General features: G+C 43.9%; 1 protein-coding gene and 2 long non-coding RNA genes across 3 annotated transcripts; 2 read left to right on the top strand and 1 right to left on the bottom strand.

The window, feature by feature from the left end:
* SSR3 (signal sequence receptor subunit 3) lies at positions 1 to 7923 on the bottom strand. Its single transcript, XM_081911423.1, has 5 exons — positions 7683 to 7923; positions 5233 to 5359; positions 4108 to 4206; positions 3284 to 3415; positions 1 to 395 (listed from the first exon to the last, which is right to left on the bottom strand). The coding sequence occupies exons 1-5, from the start codon at positions 7834 to 7836 to the stop codon at positions 329 to 331; spliced, it is 579 nt and encodes a 192-aa protein (XP_081767549.1). The 5' UTR covers positions 7837 to 7923; the 3' UTR covers positions 1 to 328.
* An 82-nt stretch (positions 7924 to 8005) lies between these two features.
* Positions 8006 to 23447, top strand: LOC309369988. Its single transcript, XR_014168315.1, has 3 exons — positions 8006 to 8108; positions 20811 to 21032; positions 21307 to 23447. It is a non-coding gene; the product is annotated as an uncharacterized lncRNA (long non-coding RNA).
* On the top strand, positions 18811 to 19802 carry LOC309370029. Its single transcript, XR_014168369.1, has 2 exons — positions 18811 to 18871; positions 19611 to 19802. It is a non-coding gene; the product is annotated as an uncharacterized lncRNA (long non-coding RNA).
* Positions 23448 to 24044: the final 597 nt, after the last annotated feature.

The following is a 24044-nucleotide window of genomic DNA, read 5'->3' as shown; positions in this document are numbered from 1 at the left end:
TTTTCTTTTAAGCTTTTATTCAAACATGATTACAAAAGGTTACGAGATGAAGTCACTGCTCGAAGTCAACAAAGCCCATCTCACTGGCAGAAAAAAGAGCAACTTATTTGTAACATATTTGTGTTTTGAAAAACAATTTCATGAGCTAAAAGGACAGTACCTGGTGCACTCATTTTTGTTATTTTATGAAGGAACTATAATCTGTGTTTCCGTTCTGTTTTCTTGTAAAAAATGGTTTCTCATGTTTTCAAGCTATAAAAAAGCAACACCTCTCTATCCAGGCTGCTGAGTGTGACTGGATAGGACTGACCCATCCAAACAATTCTGTCTACTTGGAACCTGTAGATAGCAAAGCAATCAATCCAGACGAAGCACTGATGGACAGGATGTAGTTTCTGATAAAGCAGCATGTTAAGGATGAAAGCCCAAACACTCAGGATGGTAAGTATATCTCCCAATGCTCACTACCATCACAACTGCTACAAAAACAGGGTGTCGCATAAATAGGGATCTATTATCCCAAGTCCAAGAATGAAACCAAGTACTCTGTATCCCATCCCAGATAGCTCAGTTGGTAGGGTGTGAGACTCTTTAAGCTTAGGGTCGTGGGTTTGAGCCTCACGCTGGGCAAAGAAGATCGCTGCATCACAGGGCGCTAGACTAGATGACCTCCCCAGGGTCCCTTCCAAGTGCAGTTATGATACGATACAATAATCTTTCTTGTCACTGTCCCATACAGAACAACGAAACTGGGGGGGGATCTACATCAGACATTCAAAAACCAACAAGCCTTCTATCCCAGCCTGGTTAGCTCCCTAAAAACTCTGATACAAAACCCTTAAATACAATATACTCCCATAGAGACTACCTTACACTGCATTTAAAACCAAAATTGCAATTGAATAGAAATTGTTCCTCAGGCGGCTAGTCCTAGTCTTTATAACCCTGTACCTTCTTCCAGAAGGCAGAAGCTGAAAGAGATAATTTCTGCGGTGCGCACGGTCCTGCTCAATCTCTGAAGCTTTCTTATGACACCTGGAAGCATAGATTTGATCCAAGGTGGGAAGAGTGCACCCAATTATTCTCTCTGCAGTCCTTACAACCCTGGACAGCGTTGTTTTTACCCTGACCGTGCAGCTCCCAAACCACACACAGAGACCATAAGTTAGTACACTCTCAACAGTACAATGGTAAAAGGCCATCAATGGGTCCTTTGAGAGATTGTTTTTCCGGAGGATTCTCAGAAAATATAACTTCTGCTGTGCTCTCTTCATAAGGTCTTTGCTGTTTTATGATTCTGTGTAAATAGAGGAGCTTGTGGTCAAAGGACTGGCTTGCAATCGCAACTGGAGAGGGAAGCAAGACCCTTGACATCCACCCATCCGCTCCTCAAAAGCAACCCTCCAGTAGAATAAGCTGTTGTCCCGGTACCTATAGCCCAGGCCTATGGAACAGCTGAGGAATGTGCCACTGTGGCTGAAAAGCAATCCTACCTGGCGCCAGAAAACCTATCAATGGACTCCCATATAAAGTTAAGCTGGTTGGAGAAAGCCCTGCAGGAAGCCACATCTGGAGTAAGGCCTGCACACAGCTCACCTGTACTGTGCAGGACCTTGGCACAAACAGCAGTACTTGTGCCCATGGGGAAACACTGACCCCTTGAAACAGCTCTAGAACAGTGTTAGAAATTACCCAATTGCAACCATGTGGAGATCTCTGGACGCCAGGCTGGCGACTGAAATCTCCATCTGGCTGGCCTCTCCAGGTTTCTTAAGCAGGTAAACAGAAGAGCTAATGGCATTTATAGCCCACCTTTTTTTCCAAAGAGTACATGGTTCACCCGCTCCTCAGTTAATCCCTACAACGACCCTGCGAAGTAGGTTAAGAGGCTGTGAGTGGCCCAAGGTCACCCAGTGAACTTCATGACCGAGTGAGGATATGAACCCTGATCTCCCAGGTCCCACTCTGACACTCTTAACCACCAAACCACACTGGCTTCCTAGAGTACTTCTGCTACAGGACTGCTCTATAAATTAAGTACCGTATTTTTCGCTTTATAAGATGCACTTTTCCCCTCCTAAAAAGGGGAAATGTGTGTGTGTCTTATGGAGCAAATGAAGGCTCCATGGCTTCAGCGAAAACCTCCGGAGCGCAGCGGATGCGGACCAATCCCTCTTGCTCTCCTGGCTTCGCTTCGTTGAAGAGGCGCTGCTCACCTTTCCCTCTCTGCGTGGCACCCCTTCAGCAAAGCGGGAGGAGAAATGGAAGGGGCTCTGTTTCTCCTGCCGCTTCACTGAAGGGACGCTGCGCAGAGGGAGAGATTTTTTTCCCCTTGTTCTCCTCCTCTAAAACTAGGTTCATCTTATGGAGCAAAAAATAGGGTACGTAAATAAATATGGGGAAAGTAAATGTAACTTAGAGAAGGATCCAAAATATTTTCCTTGAAGCTTTAATCTGTTTTGTTCTATGTTGTTTTATTTGATGTTTTAAGGCGTTACAAACCACTTTGAGATTTTCTCTTAAAAATATAAAGAAAAAATAAAATGAATATAGAAATAAAATGAGTAATAGTGATGATAATAATATATTTCCTTCTCGAAATAATTCTGCCTAGACATTCTGCTGTGGCAACTGTAACCAGGGTTTAAGGTGCCATTTGGCAATTGGTTTATATATCTGAGTTTAGAATGAGTATCAATGATGTCACAAAAACTTCCCCACATCAACAGAGGCTCCCTCCTGTTTGTGGGTTACTGGTGGCTGTGCAAAAGGGAAGAAATATTTACAGAAAATGACATATGGCAGTTGCCATTAAAAGCATTTTTTTATTTTTAGAATGCCTACTTTTCCAGAGGGTGGGAGAACCCTAAGCAGGACTGGAAAGTTTTACAGAGATTAAGAACCTGAATGTCCCAAATACCTCCACTTCACTAACATTCTGTTAGCTGGTCACTGTAATATTTTTTAAAATAATTTTATTATGTATACCCCACACATCCCTGTAATTTAGTCACTAATAAAATAGTGTCACAATACTGTCCATATATTTTCTATTCTATTATTTGTAGGACTATTTGCTTTGTCCTCATGGTGCCCAGGAACTATTTGCTCTGCAGTTGTGGTGGCAAAGTTGTCTGTTCTTGCTACAACTGTATCCATAATGTATCTGGTTTCTTTGAATTACAGGCCCTGAAACTATATCCCTTGAGAGTACAGCTACAGCACCTGACTTATGCAACCCATTTATCTCAAAGCACTTGAATTTTTTGGAAGGAAAGGATACACGGTGGGATTGAAGTTCTTCAGCAAAAAAAAGGAAGCAATGATGACCAAGACCAGGAAGAGTGTATTGTTGTAGAAGATGGAGAATGTTGTTGCTTCGTAGTCTGCTACTTCGTTCTTCTTCCACAAAATTCTGCAGAGGCAAAAGCAGCATTTCAAAAAAATTAGGCATATTTTTTCCACTGACAAATGATCTAGATGCTAAATTCCAGTTTCTGAAAAAAAAGATTATGTTATTTAAGTCAAAAGGAGTACAGTAAAGGCACCTGCCAGCTGTCAATAGGCAAACAGGGGTTTTTTTTTGGAAACACAGTAATGAGCGCCAAACTTCCATTAGATTTCCAAAAGCGGTTTTTACACTGTGTGAAAGATTGCATAAAATGTTGGAATTATCAGGTATGGGTGCATCAGGAGAAAGGGGGAAAATGTTATCTGAATGTAGCCTTTAGCGATTAGAGATCTTTTTTAAAAAAACAACACATAACTCAAACTTAATAAAGCAAGATTGAATCTCCTGCTATGAAATAGTATTCAATCTAGCACCACTGAAGAGCTTTTTAGGATGATAAAACACTTTTTAAAGCATTTCTAATGCATCAAGTTATATAAAATGGTGAACTATACACAAACCATGCTGCTTAAAAAAAATACTGATGACATCTGAAACACAATCAGCCCAAAACAAAGTAGGCATTAAGATGGTGGTACTCAACAAGCCAAGTCAAAACAAACACAAAACCACAGAAATAAATCCCTCTTTATGAACAGAGGGGTGTTATTCAGGTTGCCTGCAAAACAAAGCTGTATAATGCATTTGACCGTCACCTCTCATCTTTCTCCTTGCGCGACATCTTCCTATTGTCTGCTTCAGAGAGCTTTCGAGTGACTTCTTTGGAAACAGCATCTTCCCTCTTCTGGGCTACTCTGAAAGAGAAAGCGTTTTACATTCCCAATGTTTTTGGGGTGGGGAGATCCCAATAAATTCAAGGATACCATCCATTTCATAAAATGCCCTCCGCACATCACCCTGAAAGTGCCATTAGGTATGAACTGGAATGTGATGTGAAAGACCCACTGCCCATATTGCGGAGCCACAAGGCCGGCAAGCCCCATCTCAACTGTTCCAATCACAGGGTTGTAAATGGGCTCGCTGAAAAGAATAGCCAGGACTAACTTAGGCCCATTGATGTTTGTAGGTTTACTCTGAATATAACTGTTAGATACAACACAGAGTTCACTGAAGGAGAAACAAACAGTTGGAACCATCCAACTAGGAGCAGGATACATGAATATTTACTAGGGTCTAAGTCAGGATAGTCTAACCTGCAGCCGACAAGGCGTTTTTGGCACCCCTCAGCAACGTTCAAGATAAAAAAAATCTTTAAGGCTTATTTTTTGTGTCATGCATTCTTAACGAAAGTGCATACATCTGTTTGAGTATTAAATCTGTTTAATAATTAAATCTATTAATTGTGTATTTAATTATATATATTAATTGGGTTTTTAAAGTATTATTAAACTTATTATGAACGCTTTAATTTACGATATGGAAATGGAATTCAGTGTGTGGCCTGTGAGTTCTGTGTTGAAGTACTATTGTGGCCCGCTTGGTACGAAAAGTCGGACCACCCTGGTCTAAGTAAAAGTACAAGTGCTCTTCCGAAGAAAACGTCCATTCAAAATAATTTTTGTCCAAAATTAAGTCATATAAAGCTATGATATTAACTTTAATGGATATTGCCTAGTTCTGGAACTGTGTTGCTTCATAGACCCTCCAAAGACCATCTCCAGAAATACAGCAAGGCTGATCTGAAATGGTTTTTAGTAGCCAGGGTGATGTAGTCTGAGTGGGATATCACAAGATGTTTGCTAGCTCCCATTCATTTTCCCCATAGACATCATAACCCGCCCCAAGCAGTAGAAATATAAATGAACTGTCCAAATGCTTACTTGTGCTTAAGAACAAACTTTACATTCTTGTAGGCAAAAGCCACCAGATATGTACTGACAAGGGTCATAACGCTGTAGAGAACTGCCGACTGAACAAGATCCATGTGCCATATTCGCCAGTAGAGCCCTTAGGGAAAAACATTGTGCAGGTGGTTAAGATTTTTTAAGTCTCCACAGTAAGTGGCACAGCAGGCCCAACATCAATACCTCAACACATGAATGACTCGATTTGTTCAAGACGTTCTGAACTAGATATACTGTCTTTTTGTTAAAGCTGCCTTCTTCATTCAAAAGAATGGTCACAGTTCAGCACTAGAGCATCTGCTTTACACACAGAACGTGTCTCCAGTTTTAACCCCTGGAAAGCCACTGCCAGTCAGTTTAGCTAGATGGACCAACGGGCCCACCTCTATATAAGGCAGCTACTCATGTTGATTAACTGAACAATGTATCTCCAGTTTACATACTGTTTTGGATAATCTTGTATTCTACCTTCTACCACATATGTCTTCCTTTGCCTGAACAGCAGCATACAAAATAATAAAGGAAAGGGAAGATCTGAATGTGAAAGAAATACGCCATCTTTGGACTGACCCAACAACTCACAGAATGCCACATTCACAAGGATGAATAGCTTCAGAAGCATTGTGTGAAACTGATTTCAAGCACATTTGTCTTTTCTTTTCATTTTACTAACTACAGCCAACGAACATGATAACACCCAACAAAGGTGTAGCAATGCCACCTAGTGGTCTATTATTCTAAATAGTTTTTGAAACCCTTTGCTCTTCAAATCCTTAAAACACACGCAGACTTTAGAAACTTGACTTAGGGCTTTCCACACTTCCACTTGTCCTGTGCCTAGAAAACACAGGTTTGGGCAGTTTACTGCTTGTCTGGTGCTTTCTAGGCACAGGTCTGTGGTTTTGCCTTTGCACAGCCACTTTCCCCCAGGAAACCCACACAGAACAACAATCCACAGGAAACTCAGTTGCTGTTGTTCCAATTCAACACTAAACCGCGCTTTACTGGGAGGGAAGTGGATGGGCTAATGGAAATGTAGATGAGCCCCCAATTTTGTTTATTTGTCTCACATCAGCACATTATCCCCTTTAGTGAGAATCAGTGGTATACTTCTATATTCTTGCATGGAGCCTGAAGTACAGTGGTACCTCGGGTTAAGTACTTAATTTGTTCCGGAGGTCCATTCTTAACCTGAAACTGTTCTTAACCTGAAGCACCACTTTAGCTAATGGGGCTTCCCGCTGCTGCTGCACCACCGGAGCACAATTTCTGTTCTTATCCTGAAGCAAAGTTCTTAACCCAAGGTACTATTCTGGGTTTGTGGAGTCTGTAATCTGAAGCGTATGTAACCTGAGGTACCACTGTATATATTATAAGCTGTCACCTTTTCTGCCTCACTCAATCTATACCAAAGAAGTGGATAATATGAACCACATAGCGATGCTTCCATATTCTCTTTGTGATGTTCAAAAGAGAGACATATTTTAATAATAATAATATTTCTTATATCCCACTGCAATGCGTGTCCACAGTGAATAACAGCTTTGAGGTTAAGAGAAGGCCAGAAGCAACCCTAAAGAGGAAGAAGAAATGCCATTTTAAGCTTAAGAACAATATGGACAGTTGGAATATGTGCCGAATCAATTTACAAGAAAGGAAATTCAGACTAAACACCAGGAAGAAATTTCTGACAGTAATTGTAGTTTCTTCGTCAAACTCCCATTGTTTTAGGCACATTTTTGTGACAGTACTGCACCTAAGATTTCAGATTAAAACTGCAGAGTGGAAGGAAAGGAGAACCTTTTTCTGCCTTCCCACTTCCAGCTACTCTCCAGAGACTGGAGATCTTCTTAAGAATATTAGGGGGGGTGCACAGGGGAAGGACCAGACCGTGTGAAAAATGAACTCAATATTTTAGCTGCCATTCATTCATTTTCAGCTTTGTATTCTTGTTATTTTAAAAAAGCGCATATCCTAGGTTTAAGGCGCCATTTAGCTACTACCTTTCCTATCTCCCGTTTCTAACACTGGGTGGGGCACAACTTCCCGGAGAGGTTTTCAGGCAGAAGTTAAATAGCCTCATCTGTCACGGATGCTTTAAGTTCAGATTCCTGTATTGCAGTTAGGGAGTTGGACTAGGTGACCCCAGGGGGGATCCCTTCCAATTCTGCAACTCCGTGATTCTAGGTCGGAGGGCCGTCCGTCAGGGCCTCTTTAGCTGTGCCCCCTGCACTGTGCCCCCTGGGCTGGATGACCTTCGGGGGTCCCCTTCGAACCCCGAAATCCTGCGGCCTTCCCTATCCCGCACCCCGGGAGGAGCCTCGCGTGGGGGGGGGGGTTGGATCCCTGCCTCCCCCGCTGCTGACAGAGCAGCTCTTCCAGGGGGAAGAGAGGGAGACGTGGCAACCCAGCCCTTCCTCACTCACAGATGGGGATGGCAGAGACGATGAACGCGTTGCCGAAGAAGAGCGCCGACGACTTGGCCGACAGGTTGCGGCTGAAATCCTGCAGGAGAAGCTCCTCCTCGGACTGCTGCCGGGCCCCGCCGCCGCTGCCGCCACTACCGCCTTTGGGAGCCATTGCCGTCGCCGCCGCCGCCTCCTTCTGTCTCCCGAGCTTGAAAGAAAGACCGGGACTGACCCCCGCGCGGCTGCCGTACTCGCCCACGAAAGCACACGCGGCGCAACGGCCTGGGAGGCGGGACTTCCGCCGACCAACGGCCGCTCTCCTCACAGACTACTTCCGCTGCCGCCTGTCAATTCCACACACCCCAAGCGCCGCTGTCCCCCGTTTCTCTCGATAGAATTATTATCTCTACCGCGGAGCTACGAGTGTTTAGATAATACCAGAGAGTAAGTCTGTGTAGCATTTAAAAAAAAAGAAAAAGTAATAAGCAAGGAGAATCGGGCCAAGCCTCTACATCCGGGTCATCAGGACTCGGCTGACGTGTCCTTTCCTTGGCTTCAGGGGCGGGGCTTGTGGGCAAGGTCTTATTGGCTCTTCTCTGCAGCCGGGATTAAAAAGCGGAGGGGGCGTGGCTTGCAGAGATTCTGCATTGAAGCTCATTGGGGTTTGGCTCAGCTGCAGAATAAACGGTACATTTGTTATATAGGGTAGCGTCCTCTTGCTTTCCCACTCTGAACACTGCTTAATTCGTGCGTGTAGGTATCTTTTTTATTTTATTTTTTTAGTGGTAGTTATGCTGCTTTCCGAAGGAGAAGTTTAATACGACCTCCGTTTTAGAGCATAAATAAATCGATGTTTTAGATTTCCTTTTGAAAACGGAGCGGTGATTTTTGTAACGTGGTCAGAAGTTGGCTTTTGTTTATTTCCATACACTCCTCCTGTTCTGCTTCTGTCTGTACTGACAGCAATTAGTAGAAAAAGTTATATGTTAAAAGATGGCTAGGGTTCTACTAAGAGGGTAGAAGTCTTGAATTGTTGAGATTGCTTGAGAAATTAAGCTGCCCTGTCTCAAGTTTTCTACAACGGGCTATTCTCCCCCCCCCCCCGCCAATGCTTTTCAGTGCCTAGCTTTAAAAGTCTGGCAATAATTGGGAGCATGGGGAGACTGGAACAGAGGTTTTCTTGTAAGACTCTGTTCAGGATATTCTTTTGCACTTGTTTAGTGTTCAGGATATTCCAGTGTATCATGAGCAGACTTTTCCAGCTATCCTGTATCTATGGTTCTTCCACTCCTCTTTGCCCATGGGGATCAGTGTGATCTGTGCAAGGGTGCAGTGTGGGTGGTGAATAAATAAAATGAGTGTTTTAAAGTAACTGTACAGGGTCGACTCGCAATATTAGGTTACTACTTATCTGGGAGTATTCCCTATTGAACTCAATAGGGCTTACATCTGAGTAAGACATGTAGAGCCATTGTGAGGAACCATTGACAGTTGTACTATTGTTTTGATATCAGTTCCCATAGCACTGAAAGCACAGTGCTGTCATGGCTGAAATTAATGATTAGTTGTTGCTTAAGGTGGTGAACAACAGTACCACTACTCCTTTTTAGTGAGGAATTATTGCCCGCAGGAAACTGACCACCCATTTTTTTATGCAGACGTGATATTATTTATACCCCACTCATCTGGTTGGGTTTCCCCAGCCAATCTGTGTACATCTGGGACTGCTTGGATTTTGTTGTTGTTGTTTAGTCGTTTAGTCGTGTCCGACTCTTCGTGACCCCATGGACCAGAGAACGCCAGGCACCTCTGTCCTCCACTGCCTCCCGCAGTTTGGTCAAACTCATGCTGGTAACCTCGAAAACACTATCCAACCATCTCGTCCTCTGTTGCTCCCTTCTCCTTGTGCCCTCCATCTTTCCCAACATCAGGGTCTTTTCCAGGGAGTCTTCTCTTCTCATGAGGTGGCCAAAGTACTGGAGCCTCAGCTTCACAATCACTGCTTGGATTTAGTATGCAGTTAAACAGCAGTATACCTTGAAAGTGAGCACTGTTTCTTAAAATGTACTCTTAGAGAATAAATTTAATGCCTTGGGCCTACAATAAAGTAGATTTCTGGCATCTGGAGTTCTTGGCAGTCCTTTTTTTCTTCATGCTTGAAACAAGCTGACTTCAAAACATGGCTTTGAAGCTGACTTGTTCCAACCAACTCTTAAGATTAACTACAGTTTAGGATTCAAACAGAATGGTAAACTACAGTGAATGGAAAAACAGAAGCAGAAACTTCCATTCTCTTCCTCATGGTCACTGGAGGAAGCAAGGGGAGGGAGAAGCCTTAGGCTTGCTGAAACTCATTCCTATCATCACAAGCCAAGGTTTAGTGTGAAATTCAACCAGGCCTTATTTCTAGTTTGGTAATATGGGCAGATACCCTAACGAAGCCCATATGTGGAAACCCTACACTGTGCACATTATATGCCATATTGTATTTACGATTTTTGATGCCACAGTTTGATGCCTTGCATCTGTTTTCCAAACTATTAGTTGCTGGGGACAAAGCCTGATCAATGTTTTCTCCCTTCTCATATGCCAACAACAGTCACAATGTCAGGCTGCGAGTCATGTTGACTTGAGCTGCTTTAAGGTTTTAGGTTTCTATTGTTTGTCTTGTAAATGCCTTAGGCCTGTTGGTATGGGAGGGGTTCTCCAGTTTGAACAAAGGAATTCGTAACAGGATTGGTTCAATGACAGCAGGGATATTCAGATGCACTCTCTGATTGATCTGATACACACATTAAGATTTTATCTGCAACCTGATGAAATCCTTGTTGCTGGGGCCGTGGAGAGTCGCTGAGTGGGGAACAATGCTTCAAGTGTCTCGTGACTCACGACGAATCCCCACAAGAGTCCAAAGGCTGCAACGTGTTTAGAAAACGTAATCAGATCACGGTTCAGCTTGTGTCTCTAATACGTTTTTAGCTGTGTCAGAAGATTAATGTGCTCCTCACAAAAGGGACAGGCAGGGCTGCATCACGTACTTCATGTGAGATCTTAAAGCCTTCCTGGATGGTGTAAAATTCATAAGACAAAATAGTAAGCCTTGATATGGTTATATCCTTAATTGGGGCCTTAACTTGTAACCATGAAAATATTGGTGGTATATGTGTATGGATTTACAGGAGAGGGAAATGCAGATCTGACATGGGATTTCCCCAGTATGGAGGACTGGTATGTAGCCTACTTTGAGGATATGTTTTTGTGTATGCAATATCTTCTCTGTCATCTTCCTATGTGAGTACACTGTCTCATGCCCAAACATTCACCCATTCAGTGTTGGATAATATGTAGGTGAGCATGTTGTGCTGTCGTTAGCCAACATGGGGTCCTCACCATATGGCTGGACTACAACTCCTCTCCTCCCTGGCTGGGGCTGATGGGAGTTGTAGTCCAAAAATATATGGAGGGCACCATATTGGCTACACATGTGTCCTGCTGTCCTACACAACAGATGTGATCAGTTGGCTATTCCCTTCCCTCAAAGCCTTACCACCCATAGCATGGGATCCCATTTTTAACAGAGGCCATCTTTGCTAATAATTTGTTTAATTTCCAACCTGTTCATAAGCATTGCTTAAACAGATAGGCCAATGGTTAGAGAGCACACATTTCAGTGAACTAATTAATATGAAGCTAGAACTCTCATAACCAATAACAGTTACAATGGTTTCAAAAGTTCAGAATGTGTTTGTCTTGAGTTGGTTTTTATTTACCTTCTTTTGGGGCTTATTTATCGGGGGCAAAATTTGTAAAACTACTGTGTTTCTGAAAATCGCTGTGTTCTGTATGCAAAACTACTTCACTTGTCCTGTCTGTATGATAACAGTGAACTGCTCTGAAAGATATTCAAAGCTGCCTTTGACATCACAAATTTGTTCATAAAAAAATTATTGAACTAGCTTCAAGAGCAGCACATTTTGCAACTCAACTGTGAGACACTCACTTCTTCATGTTCCCTTGCTGTTCAGTCATGGCACATTGATGCTCTGATGGTACCTTCAATAAGGCACCCTTGGCTGATCTTAAATGTGATAGAAAGATTCTCACTGAAGACAGGTCCTCATAGCAACTGCTGGAGCTGTTGATTTAGCCAAGCTTAGGGTGTCTCAGACGCATTCCCTGAAGGGCTTGAGTGACCTAATCTCCCTTTAGTCACTGTTCATGGGGGGTGCAGTCCCCCATGTAATTAGGACCTTGAAATCTTGCTGCCTGCAGCCAGTGGCGGAGTTTCATGCTCCGGGACCGGGGGGAGGGGCAAAGAGCAGGCAGGGGTGGGGCTGGCGTGTCTCCCATGGGGGTGTGGCACGCATCCTGGGGGTGTGGTGTGGCGTGGCACCCGTAGGGGCGTGGCACCCAGCGCAGGGGGGGCAACCGCAATGGCACCCCGCCGGGATTGCGCTGCCGCAGGCGGTACGCTCCCCCCGCACGCCTCTTCCGCCAGTGCCTACAGCACAAATTTAGGGCTAGCTTGTGAGGGAGACAGTTCAGTGAGCAGGAGCCTCAGCTCACAAAGCCTCACAGAAAATACTTGGTCAAGCTGAATATCTGGGCACATCTAGGACCTGAGCTAGGGCAACCCGGCTCACTTGCCTCCTATGCACGTAAGCAGGGTGCAGATCTTCTAGTAAAAATGTAAGCTTTTTGAAAAAATACGACAACGGAAGCAAAACCAAGCCTTGCAGACACTCAGCTGAAAGGTCATGAGATAGGTGTTTCACCCGTACTATCACACGAATAACACACTGCGCGCAGGGTAGAAATCATAGGTGTGTTCTGAATACAGTGGTACCTCGTGTTAAGTACTTAATTTGTTCCAGAGGTCTGTTCTTAACCTGAAGCACCACTTTAGCTAATGGGGCCTCCTGCTGCTGCCGCCGTGTCGCCGGAGCACGATTTCTGTTCTTGTCCTGAAGCAAAGTTCTTAACCCAAGGTACTACTTCTAGGTTAGCGGAGTCTGTAACCTGAAGCGTATGTAACCTGAGGTACCACTGTACAAGGAGCTCCTGTCTATTGGAATCAGTTTGGTCCCATTGGAGCCAAGGTAGCCAGCCTGCAGATGCTGAGAGAGGCAGAAAGGTATGTAAACCAGGCCGCGAGGACATAAGAAAAGCCCTGCTAGTTGCAGCCAAGGCCAATCCTGTTCTGACAATGGCTAACAAAGATGCCACTCAGAAGTACACAGGAAGAACTTGAGTGTAGCAGCACTTTGCTCACCTGTGATTCCCAGCAGCTGGTATTCAGAGGCATACAGCCTCCAACCGTGGAGTAAAACATAGTAGCAAAATTCATTGTTCATTGAGTGAATTTGGGAGTAGCCAAGTGGTGCTTTGTTGTTGTTGTTGTTGTTCTGAATCTTCCCATGTTAAGAACATATGACGAACCTGCTGGTCTATCTGGTCCAACATCCTGTTCTCACAGTGGCCAAGCAGGCACCTATGGGAAGCCCACAAGCTAGGCATGAGCAACTGGTATTCACAACCCTTGTACAGTAGAACTTCATTGTTTCATTTCATTCACTGAGTTCTTGTGTTATGGAGACTTCTCTGTATCTTAGATGTGGTGGTGTTTTCCCACTTCCAACTGCTATTCTGCCGTCACAGAAATTAGGGTGTAGGGGGAAGGAGAGTGTTGTTTTGATGAAGAGAGGAATGATCCATTAGAAGAGGCCTGTTCCTTGGCTAACCAACTGATACCCTCTCACCAGAGAGATGTGGTAAGGGTCTAGTAGTTTGTGGTAGTCAGTGATTTGAGCATTAGGAATACAGTGAGATGGGTTTGCGATCAGTGGGACAGGTGGAACATGGCAATGAGTGATTGTACATAAATGATTGCCAGTCAAAGATTTCAAAGGAATGTAGTGTGCCATGTAGGAGAAGGTCACAATGTAAAGGCATATGCTAATTTCTCCAAGCCAAATAAAGGTAAGTTGGAGTGGCTACAGTTTTCCCTGGATAGAAACCCTGTGCAGACAAAAACCAAAAAAGAAAAAGGAGCAGCAGTCTTCTCTACAGAATTACCTCTACATAAATACCAGGCCTCAAAAGTAATTTAGTGATCAAAGTAAATTATAGCGCACCTGACCAAGACGCTGAGGGTGATGGATTATTTGTTTAAAATATTTGTCTGCTGCCCTTTTCTCATAGTTCAAGGAAGCCATAAGCAATTAATAAGTCAATATCATCGAACCAGCAAAGACAAGCCAGCAATAAAGCAAACAAACAGCAGCAGTGAAAACATCATAAAAACTAGATGGGTTGCAAAACACTTTAGACAATGCATCTTGAGGTCTGGTAAGTGTATTTGTGGATTGTCAAAAAGCTTTTGACAAAGTGTCTCACCTATAAGGCTTCTGAGTGAACCTTGGAATCATAGGATATGCGGAAGCGTTCATGAGTCAGAGTCCATATATGAAATGAAATGCAAAAAGTGTGAACTCTTGAGGGTTACGTTAAAGCTTAATTACGTTACGTTAGGGTTACGTTAAAGCTTGTGTTGGTAACACAAATTTCTTTGGCGTTGTTACTGAAAGTAAAGATTGTCAACCTCTGTATTGGAAGCCAGTCTGTTCTGCAGGCATCCAAGAGCCAAAAAAAAATGCCACAATCCCATACCTCAAGCCCAAAAAGAAAAGGGAAATTTCTTTGGCCACACCTAAATTCTGGAACTCTTCATCCCAAGAAGCTTGATTGGCTCCATCTATTATGATGTTTTACTGCAGGGCAAGAATCTTGCAGTTTAGGCAGGTGGTTGACAGGTAAGTTTTTGACCAAGGCTTTTGTTTTAATCTGCTTCATTTCTCTCTCTTTTTATTTGTGTGTGTGTGTGGGTTGGTTTTAATTGTTAGCCAGCCTGAATGGTGTGCAGGCACCAGAAAAAGTGGAGATACAAATTTGTATATATAAATAAATAAACCTGAGTAGTTACTAAGCAAAGCAACAACAACCGAAAGAAAGAGGTATACATTACTGTATAGGGTATTTACAGTAACTATCGCTGTCACAGTTTCTGAGTACAAGTTTATTTACAAAGAAAGAATGCTTGCCACACCTGTGATATTTCTGGGGTCCATTGGTGGGTCATTATGCTGTCACCCTGTCAAGTGGAGGCATCTCTAGATTAGTCCCACTTTTTCTTTTCTTTTTAATAATATTTTTTATTGATTTTCTTTTCTCATAACAAATATTCAATATAATCATTTAACATCCATTTTCTAGTTTCCCCCTCCCTGTTGACTTCCCCCAACTTCCATTGCCGGTTTCTTACACCAAATGTTACATTCTGCTGTTTATACATAATGTTCTGTTATCACTAATTATATTTCTTGTTCTCTGTAAATAAAGTTGTAAATGTTTATTTAAATCCTGCCAACGAGTCCATGGTTTTTTGTTTTGTTTCTGCAAGTATGTTGTAAAAGGTTCCCATTCTTTTCCAAAGTTGCTGTTGTCCTTTTCACGCAATTTATCCGTTAGCTTTGCCAATTCTGCATAGTTCATCAATTTTTCTTGCCATTGTTCTTTAGATGGTATTTCTCCAGTCTTCCAATTTTGTGCTATTAGAATGCTTGCTGCTGTAGTAGCGTACATAAATAATGTCCGATTTTTCTTTGTCCTAAAATACCTTCTGGTTTTTTCACAAAGGTTATTTTTTTCAAGACACAGCAAGTTCACATTTATGTCACCAGATGGGGCCAGAGCTACAAGTACAACTTCAATTATACTAGCAATTTTGCTTTCTTTTTCCTTATGTGGCTCTCAGTACAGTAGTCAATAATCTCATCACTTGGTTGCCATTGTGTAAACAATGACTGGGAAGATGGCAATCTGGAGCATTTACATGACAGATCCAAGAGGCATTTCAAGAAATGCATCTAAAGGTAGGGAAATTCCAGAACCTGCTCATAAACTTTGCAATAGTTTCTTAAGAACATAAGAGGAACTTGCTGGATCAGGTCTAGTCCAGCATCTTGTTTTCAAAGTGGCTGACCAGGTGCCTGTGGGAAACCTTCAAGCTGGAATTGAAAGCCAGGCAGCGTGTTTTCAACACTTGTCTCTTTACCCAGGAGCTGGTTTTGAGAAGGGGAAGGATCATTTCCATCAGGAGCAGAGACTGGTCCCCTTATCTCAAACCAGTCCCTTACCCAGAATGCAAAGCTGCAGTGTTTAGTTCATTGTTTTTGGAGTGGGAGGAGAGGTGGGAAGTGGAGCAGGGAAACAGGGAGTTGAGAAGGGAGAATAATGGTGAGTGATAAGGCAGTTGGAGGGTGAAGAAATGCATTTTCCCCTGATCAAATTATACATGACTTTTGCATATAAATGTAACAACTTCGCTATTGAAGTTGATGTTCCCTTCAAAGAAGCTGAGCAAACACAGCTCCTCCTCTCACCAATTTCAAATACTGATAGATCTAATTGTTTGATGTCTGCATTGTTAACATTCCTTTACCCTAAGAATTTATATAGCTTCTCTAGTTACTGGCACATTCATGTCACAGCTGGACAGATAAAAGTGTTGTAAAATACACACACACACACACATACACATTTTAAATCTTCCTTACAGAATTAGTTTTTTAAGAATGTTACGGTTGCAATCCTATGTGCCTACTCAGCCTGGGAATAAGCCCCACTGCAAACAACAGGACTTCCTTCTGAGTAGACACATATAGGATTCTGCTGTAAGGCCTCGATTCTGTAAACACTTTTCTGAGAGTTGGCCTCACTGAACACTATTATTTGCTTCAGAGTAAGCATGCATTGGATAGAGGTTGCCAGCAGAAGCAGCAGCTGTAAGGTCTGGATTAACTGGTATGCTTTAGACAGGGGATGCAGCCAGCTTCACAGCCATTAAAGGTAAAGGTAAAGGTAAAGGTACCCCTGCCCGTACGGGCCAGTCTTGACAGACTCTGGGGTTGTGCGCCCATCTCACTCAAGATGCCAGGGGCCAGCGCTGTCCGGAGACACTTCCGGGTCACATGGCCAGCGTGACAAAGCTGCATCTGGCGAGCCAGAGCCGCACACGGAAACGCCGTTTACCTTCCCGCTGGTAAGCGGTCCCTATTTATCTACTTGCACCCAGGGGTGCTTTCGAACTGCTAGGTTGGCAGGCGCTGGGACCGAGCAGCGGGAGCGCACCCCGCCGCAGGGATTCGAACCGCCGACCTTTCGATCAGCAAGTCCTAGGTGCTGAGGCTTTAACCCACAGCGCCATACCTTCCCATAATTATCTAGGAGTTTGCAAAGCGAGGGAAATAGCCACTAATACCCTGTAAAAGCTTAGCATTTCCCGTGTTGCATGGAACATACCCAGTTACAGGAAACGTGAGAGTTCTGGAATCCTGGCCAGCATGAGGAATTAACCTGTTTCCTCCTTGAAATGTTGATTTGTACAAATAAATATTGCATTGCACAACCAAACATCTTCATCTGCCCCAGCTGCAGCAAAACATGTCTCTGCCGCATCAGTCTCTACAGCCACAGCGGCAGGCGCTGCAACCTTCCAACTGTTTGACACCTCACCTGAGACAGACGGATGCCAGCCAACAAAGAAGTAGGGTAGAAAAAACAAGGTTGGACTTTGTAGAACTACAGGAGGAATAATTTCCAGTTCCTTCTTTTGCTTCATATGTTCCTTCGCAGCTCTATAGTGATTTATTTTTGCTTTGTGAAAGCTTTATATCAAGTCCAGTTTGCAAGTCTTTCTTGAGCCGCTCAACCAATAAGTTCTAGTTCCTCATTTGTTGTAAATGATCTTCCTTGCGGTGTTTTCCCTCCTAGATTTGGATTCCCATGTGACGATAATGCACTTTGCTTGCCTTAATTCAAAACCGCCCTGTTTTGTACCTTTTACCAGATGATAAAGAGTCACTGCTGTGCAACATGTGTCTCTACAAATGTAGCAGGAACTTTGGATATTTTGGATGATACATGTGGGATTTCAGATGGGAACTTGTTGTGGAACACGTACTGTTCATGCTCAGATGCTTTTCACATCGTCCACATTACATTGTCGTCATCAAATTGCCCATACTTTTTTCTTCATTTAATCCAGATTTACTCGCTTTGCGGACAATTTAATAAGTAAAAATAACCTGTTATACATCCACAGACACCACCAGTGTCTCATTATCAGACAGAAATGGTTCTTGTGGTTGAGTGGAGCTGGTACGTTAACTTCCTGGAAGGTGGGTTTTACCAAGAGGGCAAGACAACATTAAGGTCAGCATAGTGCAGATGGACCAGCTAAGTGTAATGGACTGGCTGGACGCAGATGAAGAGAAACCAGCTGAGGAAACCCCCAAGGGAAGAATTGTGGGTTTTGAATAATAATAAAGGTGTGTTTTGAATAATAATATAGGTGTGCATTCACAGATACAGCAATCCCTGTGTGCATGCCAAGAACAGAAAAGGGTATCAGAGGAAGGAGAAGAGGTTGATAAAAACAGGCCACATTCTGTCCAGTTTGCCCACCACTGTGAACAGTAACAGCAATGACTATCGAAACAAAATGTGTGGAAGCTAACATGCCAATCATAGTCAAAACAAAAAAAATTCTTCCAGTAGCACCTTAAAGACCAACTAAGTTAGTTCTTGGTATGAGCTTTCGTGTGCATGCACACTTCTTCAGATACCTGAAGAAATGGGCATGCACACGAAAGCTCATACCAAGAACTAACTTAGTTGGTCTTTAAGGTGCTACTGGAAGAATTTTTTTTGTTTTGACTATGATTTTTTTTATATCACCCCTGGGTGATATAAAGTCCCCGTTTAAGAGAAAGAGGGGAGATTTGGGACAAACCTGTCCATTTCACAATTTAACACTAATCTGCCTAATTTACAAACTGAAGGGCATCTGTCCTGCTCCGCACATCATGTGCATGTGTGATTGATAATTGCTTTGTTATTTATGCTTGGAAAAGGGGACTTTGCAACTCTTAAAACACTAAAAATGGGATGGGACATGCTTTGAATTATCATGCCAAAGGGTCCTTTGTCTCAGCTGGGGGTTTCCAGGGAGATGCAGAGTGATCAGAGCACAGTGTGACATCAGTGGGGGGGGGAGGGCCTGGAGGGCTAATCTGGGGGGGGGGGGATTCCATGGAATTGGAAGAGAACAAAGGAACTGCAGGAACTCCTTTGAGGCCAGTGTGAGGGTGAGGAGTTATCCTTAGGGAAGCCCATAAAAAGATAAAAATAGGGTAGCAATATTCTTGACTTTTGGCTTGGGCGAGAAAGTTTCACAGCTAAAGTTTGCACTATCGATAAGGAGAGCCCAAGAGGCCATACTTCATGTCCTGGCTGCTTAACTGGAAAAGGCTAAACACGGCAGTTTCAGTATCATGACTCCAACACCACCACCAAGAAGCCTGGGAAGCTGTAGAGGTGGCGAACAATGACTAAGCAAGTAGTTGTGGTTAGAGTGTCAGACTAGGAACTAGGAGACCAGAGTCCAAATCCCAACTCTCTGGGTGACCTGGGGCCAGCCACTCAGTCTCTCAGCCTAGCCTATCTCGCAGGGTTGTTGTGGGAATAAAATCGAGAGGGTGAGAACCATTTACACCACCTTGAGCTCCTTGGAGGAAATGCGAGATATACACAATGAACAATGATATATACACTTGAAACTGGAATTTTTCAAAAGCAGCAGTAGCGCCATGCCCAGGCAAGCTGGGGTAGTTTATTTTCCTGTGTTATAAAGTTTTAGAAAGTCAATTTCTTTTTTTGTGCAGTTGAGGGTTATCTAGTCTAACCCGCTGCAGTTGTGGGGGTATTTTTATATTGTTGCAAGCCGCCTTGAGCGGTGTAAGAGCATTGGAAGGGTGGGGTGTAAACTTTCCCCCTAAAATAAATAAGCCAAATATTATGTTGAGCCATTAATTCTGTTGTTTACAGGACATCTAGGAGTGAGAGGACCCTGACTACTCTGTCAAATGCCAATATTGTTTTATTCTTCCTTTGCTTATGACAAGTAAATGGAATGCTTTGAATCTCTCCCAGGGTTAAGAGGTCATGCAGTTTCACATCTGGACTGAGCCATTGTTACCCCTAATGTTTGGGACGGAGTAGCCTACAAGAATAAAGAATAACAAATACCCCTGTGTCTACCTTCATGAAGTGTCCCCATGGCATAGCAAATAGTTGGAATCTTCTAGTCCCCAGTAGAACAAGGTGGTAGAATTATGAAATGGTAGAATCCACGGTACCAGTTATGGGTGCAGGACAGGGAAGTAAAAGGAAGTAAACCACAGAGAGAGGTTCTAGTCCAACTCGCTCCCTGTTGTGTACGTCTTCTACTTGTATGGAGTAGAGGAGCATTCATAAACACTGCAGAATCACAAGAATGGGAAGCAAACCTAGAGGTCATTAACGCCAGCCTCCTGACCAATGCAGGATGCAACTACAGCATCTTTGGCAAGTGGCCATCCAACCTCTATTTCAATACCTTTGGGAAAGCAGAGCCCATGGTTCCCCAATGCAGTTGGTTCCACGGTCAAAACGCTCTCCCCATCAGGTTTCTTCCAGTGTCTCTGCTTCCCTGCAATGTCCATACATTGGTTCTAGTCCTGCCCTCAGAAACACAGAGAGCAAGGATCGGTATTGGGACCATAACTTGCCCATAAATGATCTAGAGTTAGGGGTGAGGAAGCCAAGTTTTCTGATGATACTAAATTATTTCAGGGTGGTGAAAACAAAAAGGGATTGTGAAGAGCTCCAAAAGGATATTTCCAAAGTGGCTGAATGGGCAGTAAAATGGAAGCAAGTGAGGTTCAATGCAAGCAAGTGAAAAGTGATGCACATTGAGACAGAAAGTCCAATTTTCACTTGTATGCTCCTGGCGTCTCAACTGGCAGTGACTTACCAGGAAAAAGACCTTGGGGTCGCAGTGGGCAGCTTGGTGAAGATGTTGACCCAGTATGGAGCAGTTGCTAGGGATCTCTAGGGAGGAATAGAAAACAAAACTGCCAATGCCATCATGGTAACATACAAACCTATGTTGTGGCTGCACTTGATAAGAGGAAAGCTGCATAATATTATACATGGTGTGGATAAAATGGACAAGGATACATTTTTTTCCTTCTTTCCTACTTCTAGAACCCAGGGTCATCCATTGAAGATGAAGGCTGATAGATTCAGGACAGACAAAAAAAGGACTCCGCCACACAGTGCTTAGTGAAAACCATAGAATTTGCTCCCATGAGATGGGCACCAATTTGGATGGCTTTAAAAGATCTTCAAGCAACCTCTTCATGTTCTACATGCCAGCCCTTCAAATATTGGAAGACTGCTATCACATCTCACCTTACTCTTCCCCAGGTTAGCTATTCCTAGCTCTTTTGATCATTCCTCAAAGGGCATAATCTACTGTATATATTCTGAACTGGTACAGTCCATTTGGATAATCTCAATAACTACTGCTTCATTTTCCTGCATCAGATTTAGCAATAGAATGTAGGGACGCAGGAATCACAAACTTTTTCTAATCTTTTCTGTTGTCCTGCAGCAGAAATATGAGCGAGTTACATAACCGATATGCATCCAGTCTGTAAAAGACAAGTCAGGAAAAGCAAAACATTTTTTTTCCCACCAGGTGCTGTCACTCTCCGACTCATAAATTCATCGTTTTGACTCTAGAGGAGGGACAACTGGCATTATCAGGTGTGCAACCCAACCTATGCTACATTGACTTGGAAGGAAATACCAGAGAGTTAAGTGAGACTTACACCCAAGTTAGTGTGAGTGCATAAGATTTCCACTTCTCTTCCTGGTTACCTCTGTGCTCTACAAACTAGGGCATATTTTGGGTTGGGCTTTTGAATCTTTATCTCTAGTGATTAGGGTTTCTAGTTTTCACCTGTTCAGGCCAAGTTTCATTCCCAGTAAAGGAATTTACAATACCTTTGGGCTGTGGAGTCCGGTTTCCATTGGGACAGGGTGCAAGGAGGCCAGCGGTAAATAGAACCAGAGCCAATTCTAATGGGGAGCTCTCTAATTCTGGTTTTGTCCCCATCCTTCTCTCTGCTGAATTGTACAACGGCAACACTGGATTGAACAAAGGCAACATCCCTGTTGCTACCACCCATGTTTCTTGAGCTAGGAAGGCAAGCAGAGCCACCCCAGGCTCTGTGAGTACAGGGGGAGGTCTTGGCAATACAACGTGCGGAGGACTCCTTCCTTGACCCTGCTAGAGGCATCTACTTTGAGCTCCTTCTCCAGTCTGTTTCCTGGAATGAGAGAGCAGGTGACAGCTGCTCCTTGTCCCTGGCAGCTGTCAAGCTTCAAGAGCAGCAAGCAGCCTGTTCTCCCCCTCTGGGCAGTGATGCAGATTTCCAATCCTCACCACTGCCCAGAGGGACAGGGCAGGTGTGAACAGCTTCTCCTGTTCCTTGTAGGCCCTCCCAGGGCCTTTTGACCCACAGATGCTACCTTCCAATACCAACCCTAGAGGCAAGGGAATGACTCTTGCTACCACTGCTCCCGCCCATCCTTTTATTCTTGCAAAACAGGCAGCCATTGTGGCTAATTTTCCTCCGGTTCCGATAACTAATCTCTCGAAATAACTTAACAACTGTGTTTAGCCCCCTTTCCCAGTGAGGTTTCAGAAGGGGTGGTGGCCTTCCTGTACAAACTGGTTTGCAGAGCAGCGGCCGGGCTTTGCTGCGCCTTTTATCTGAAAGAGGACCTGGCTCGGGTGACTTGCAAGCGAGATCTATACCACACAACAGCCTGAGTCATTCAGAGCCTTTCCTTTTAGTCGTCTCAAAGTTCAGCTATCTGTGTTTGAGAAAATGAAAATGCAAACACACTTCAGTTTCAGGCAGCTGACTACAGAGGGTGATGCAGCTGGACACAGCCTTGATTTCATTGGAATGTCCTCCTTGGTAAGTATGCTTATAAACACAGCCTTAATGAGAGAAGGGCCTCTTCACCTTCCAGAGTTATTTTTCTCTGAGCTGTTAAGAAACCAGAAGGTAGAAAACAAAGTCCTTTCAAAGGCGCTGGTCCCACAATATCCCCCAAACTTGAACGGCTCATAGACGATTAAAAAAAATAAAAATCCTATGAGCCAGGTTAATTAAAATAGTGTTTAGAGACAGTATAGCTGTGTTTACCACACACAAGTGGTGCTTAAGACCATTCAGCCCCATTCAGAGAATGTGCAAAGGCGTGAGGTATTCAGGGCACATTTCCACGGGGCAGATTAAGAGGCCCGATGGGCTGTAGTTGGCCCCTCGGCTGGAGGCTCCCCCCGCCCTGATACCCTGCAGCTTGAAAGAAGTGGTGATTTGGCTCACCCTAGACTCACTGGTTTGAGCCTGGGACTGAATCGTCTTTGGACATCTTGATGGATGGCCTTCATTAGGAATATATGTGGGGCTGAAGTTGACCCAGAAAATGTCACTGGTGCAAAAAAAGTGGCAGCTGTGCTACTCGTTGGAAAGAATATCACCTTGGCTGAAAGAATTACAATGCCCTGTGAAGCTTGGGAACTCAGATACTTAAAAGAGCATCTCGCCCTTTATATTCCCAACCAATCACTGTGCTCTGCCAGAGAGGGCATCCTGCAGATTCCATCTCATCAGGAAGTCCTTTCCACACAATGTCAGAATCAGGCCTTTATAGTGGCAGAACCTACCCTTTAGAACTAGTCCCTCCTGTTACAGGTTAGACAATTGCCTTATCTGCTGTTGTTCAGCATCTGCTGAAGACTTCTCTCTTTCAACAGCATTCTAAGAGGAGATTATTTTCTCTTAGTCAGTACAGTGGTACCTCGGGTTACATACGCTTCAGGTTACATACGCTTCAGGCGGTGCGGCAGCAGCAAGAGGCCCCATTATCTAAAGTGGTGCTTCAGGTTAAGAACAGTTTCAGGTTAAGTACGGACCTCCGGAACAAATTAAGTACTTAACCCAAGGTACCACTGTATCTAGGGGGACGCGGGTCGCGCTGTGGGTAAAACCTCAGCGCCTAGGACTTGGTTGGTGGTTTGAATCCCCGCGGCGGGGTGCACTCCCGTCGTTCGGTCCCAGCACCTGCCAACCTAGCAGTTCGAAAGCACTCCCGGGTGCAAGTAGATAAATAGGGACCGCTTACCAGCGGGAAGGTAAACGGTGTTCCGTGTGCTGCGCTGGCTTGCCAGATGCAGCTTGTCACGCTGGCCACGTGACCCGGAAGTGTCTGCGGACAGCGGTGGCTCCCGGCCTATAAAGTTGGATGAGCGCACAACCCCAGAGTCTGTCAAGAATGGCCCGTACGGGCAGGGGTACCTTTACCTTTACCTTTACCACTGTATCTGTATTGGTTTTGAAATGGATTTTTTTAAATACT

The sequence above is a fragment of the Podarcis melisellensis genome (assembly GCF_964234715.1).
Source record: "Podarcis melisellensis genome assembly, chromosome: 5".
In the NCBI taxonomy this organism is placed as follows: domain Eukaryota; kingdom Metazoa; phylum Chordata; class Lepidosauria; order Squamata; family Lacertidae; genus Podarcis; species Podarcis melisellensis.
This window is presented reverse-complemented; position numbering and strand designations above follow the sequence as displayed.

Bases quoted from the DNA above. Each gene is read 5' to 3' on its own strand.
- SSR3 (XM_081911423.1), bottom strand. From the start codon at position 7,836: ATGGCTCCCAAAGGCGGTAGTGGCGGCAGCGGCGGCGGGGCCCGGCAG. The intron at 4,207-5,232 runs GTAAGCATTTGG...TTTCTCTTTCAG, and splicing joins AAGTTTGTTCTTAAGCACAA to AGTAGCCCAGAAGAGGGAAG. The intron at 3,416-4,107 runs GTGACGGTCAAA...TTGCCTCTGCAG, and splicing joins CGCAAGGAGAAAGATGAGAG to AATTTTGTGGAAGAAGAACG.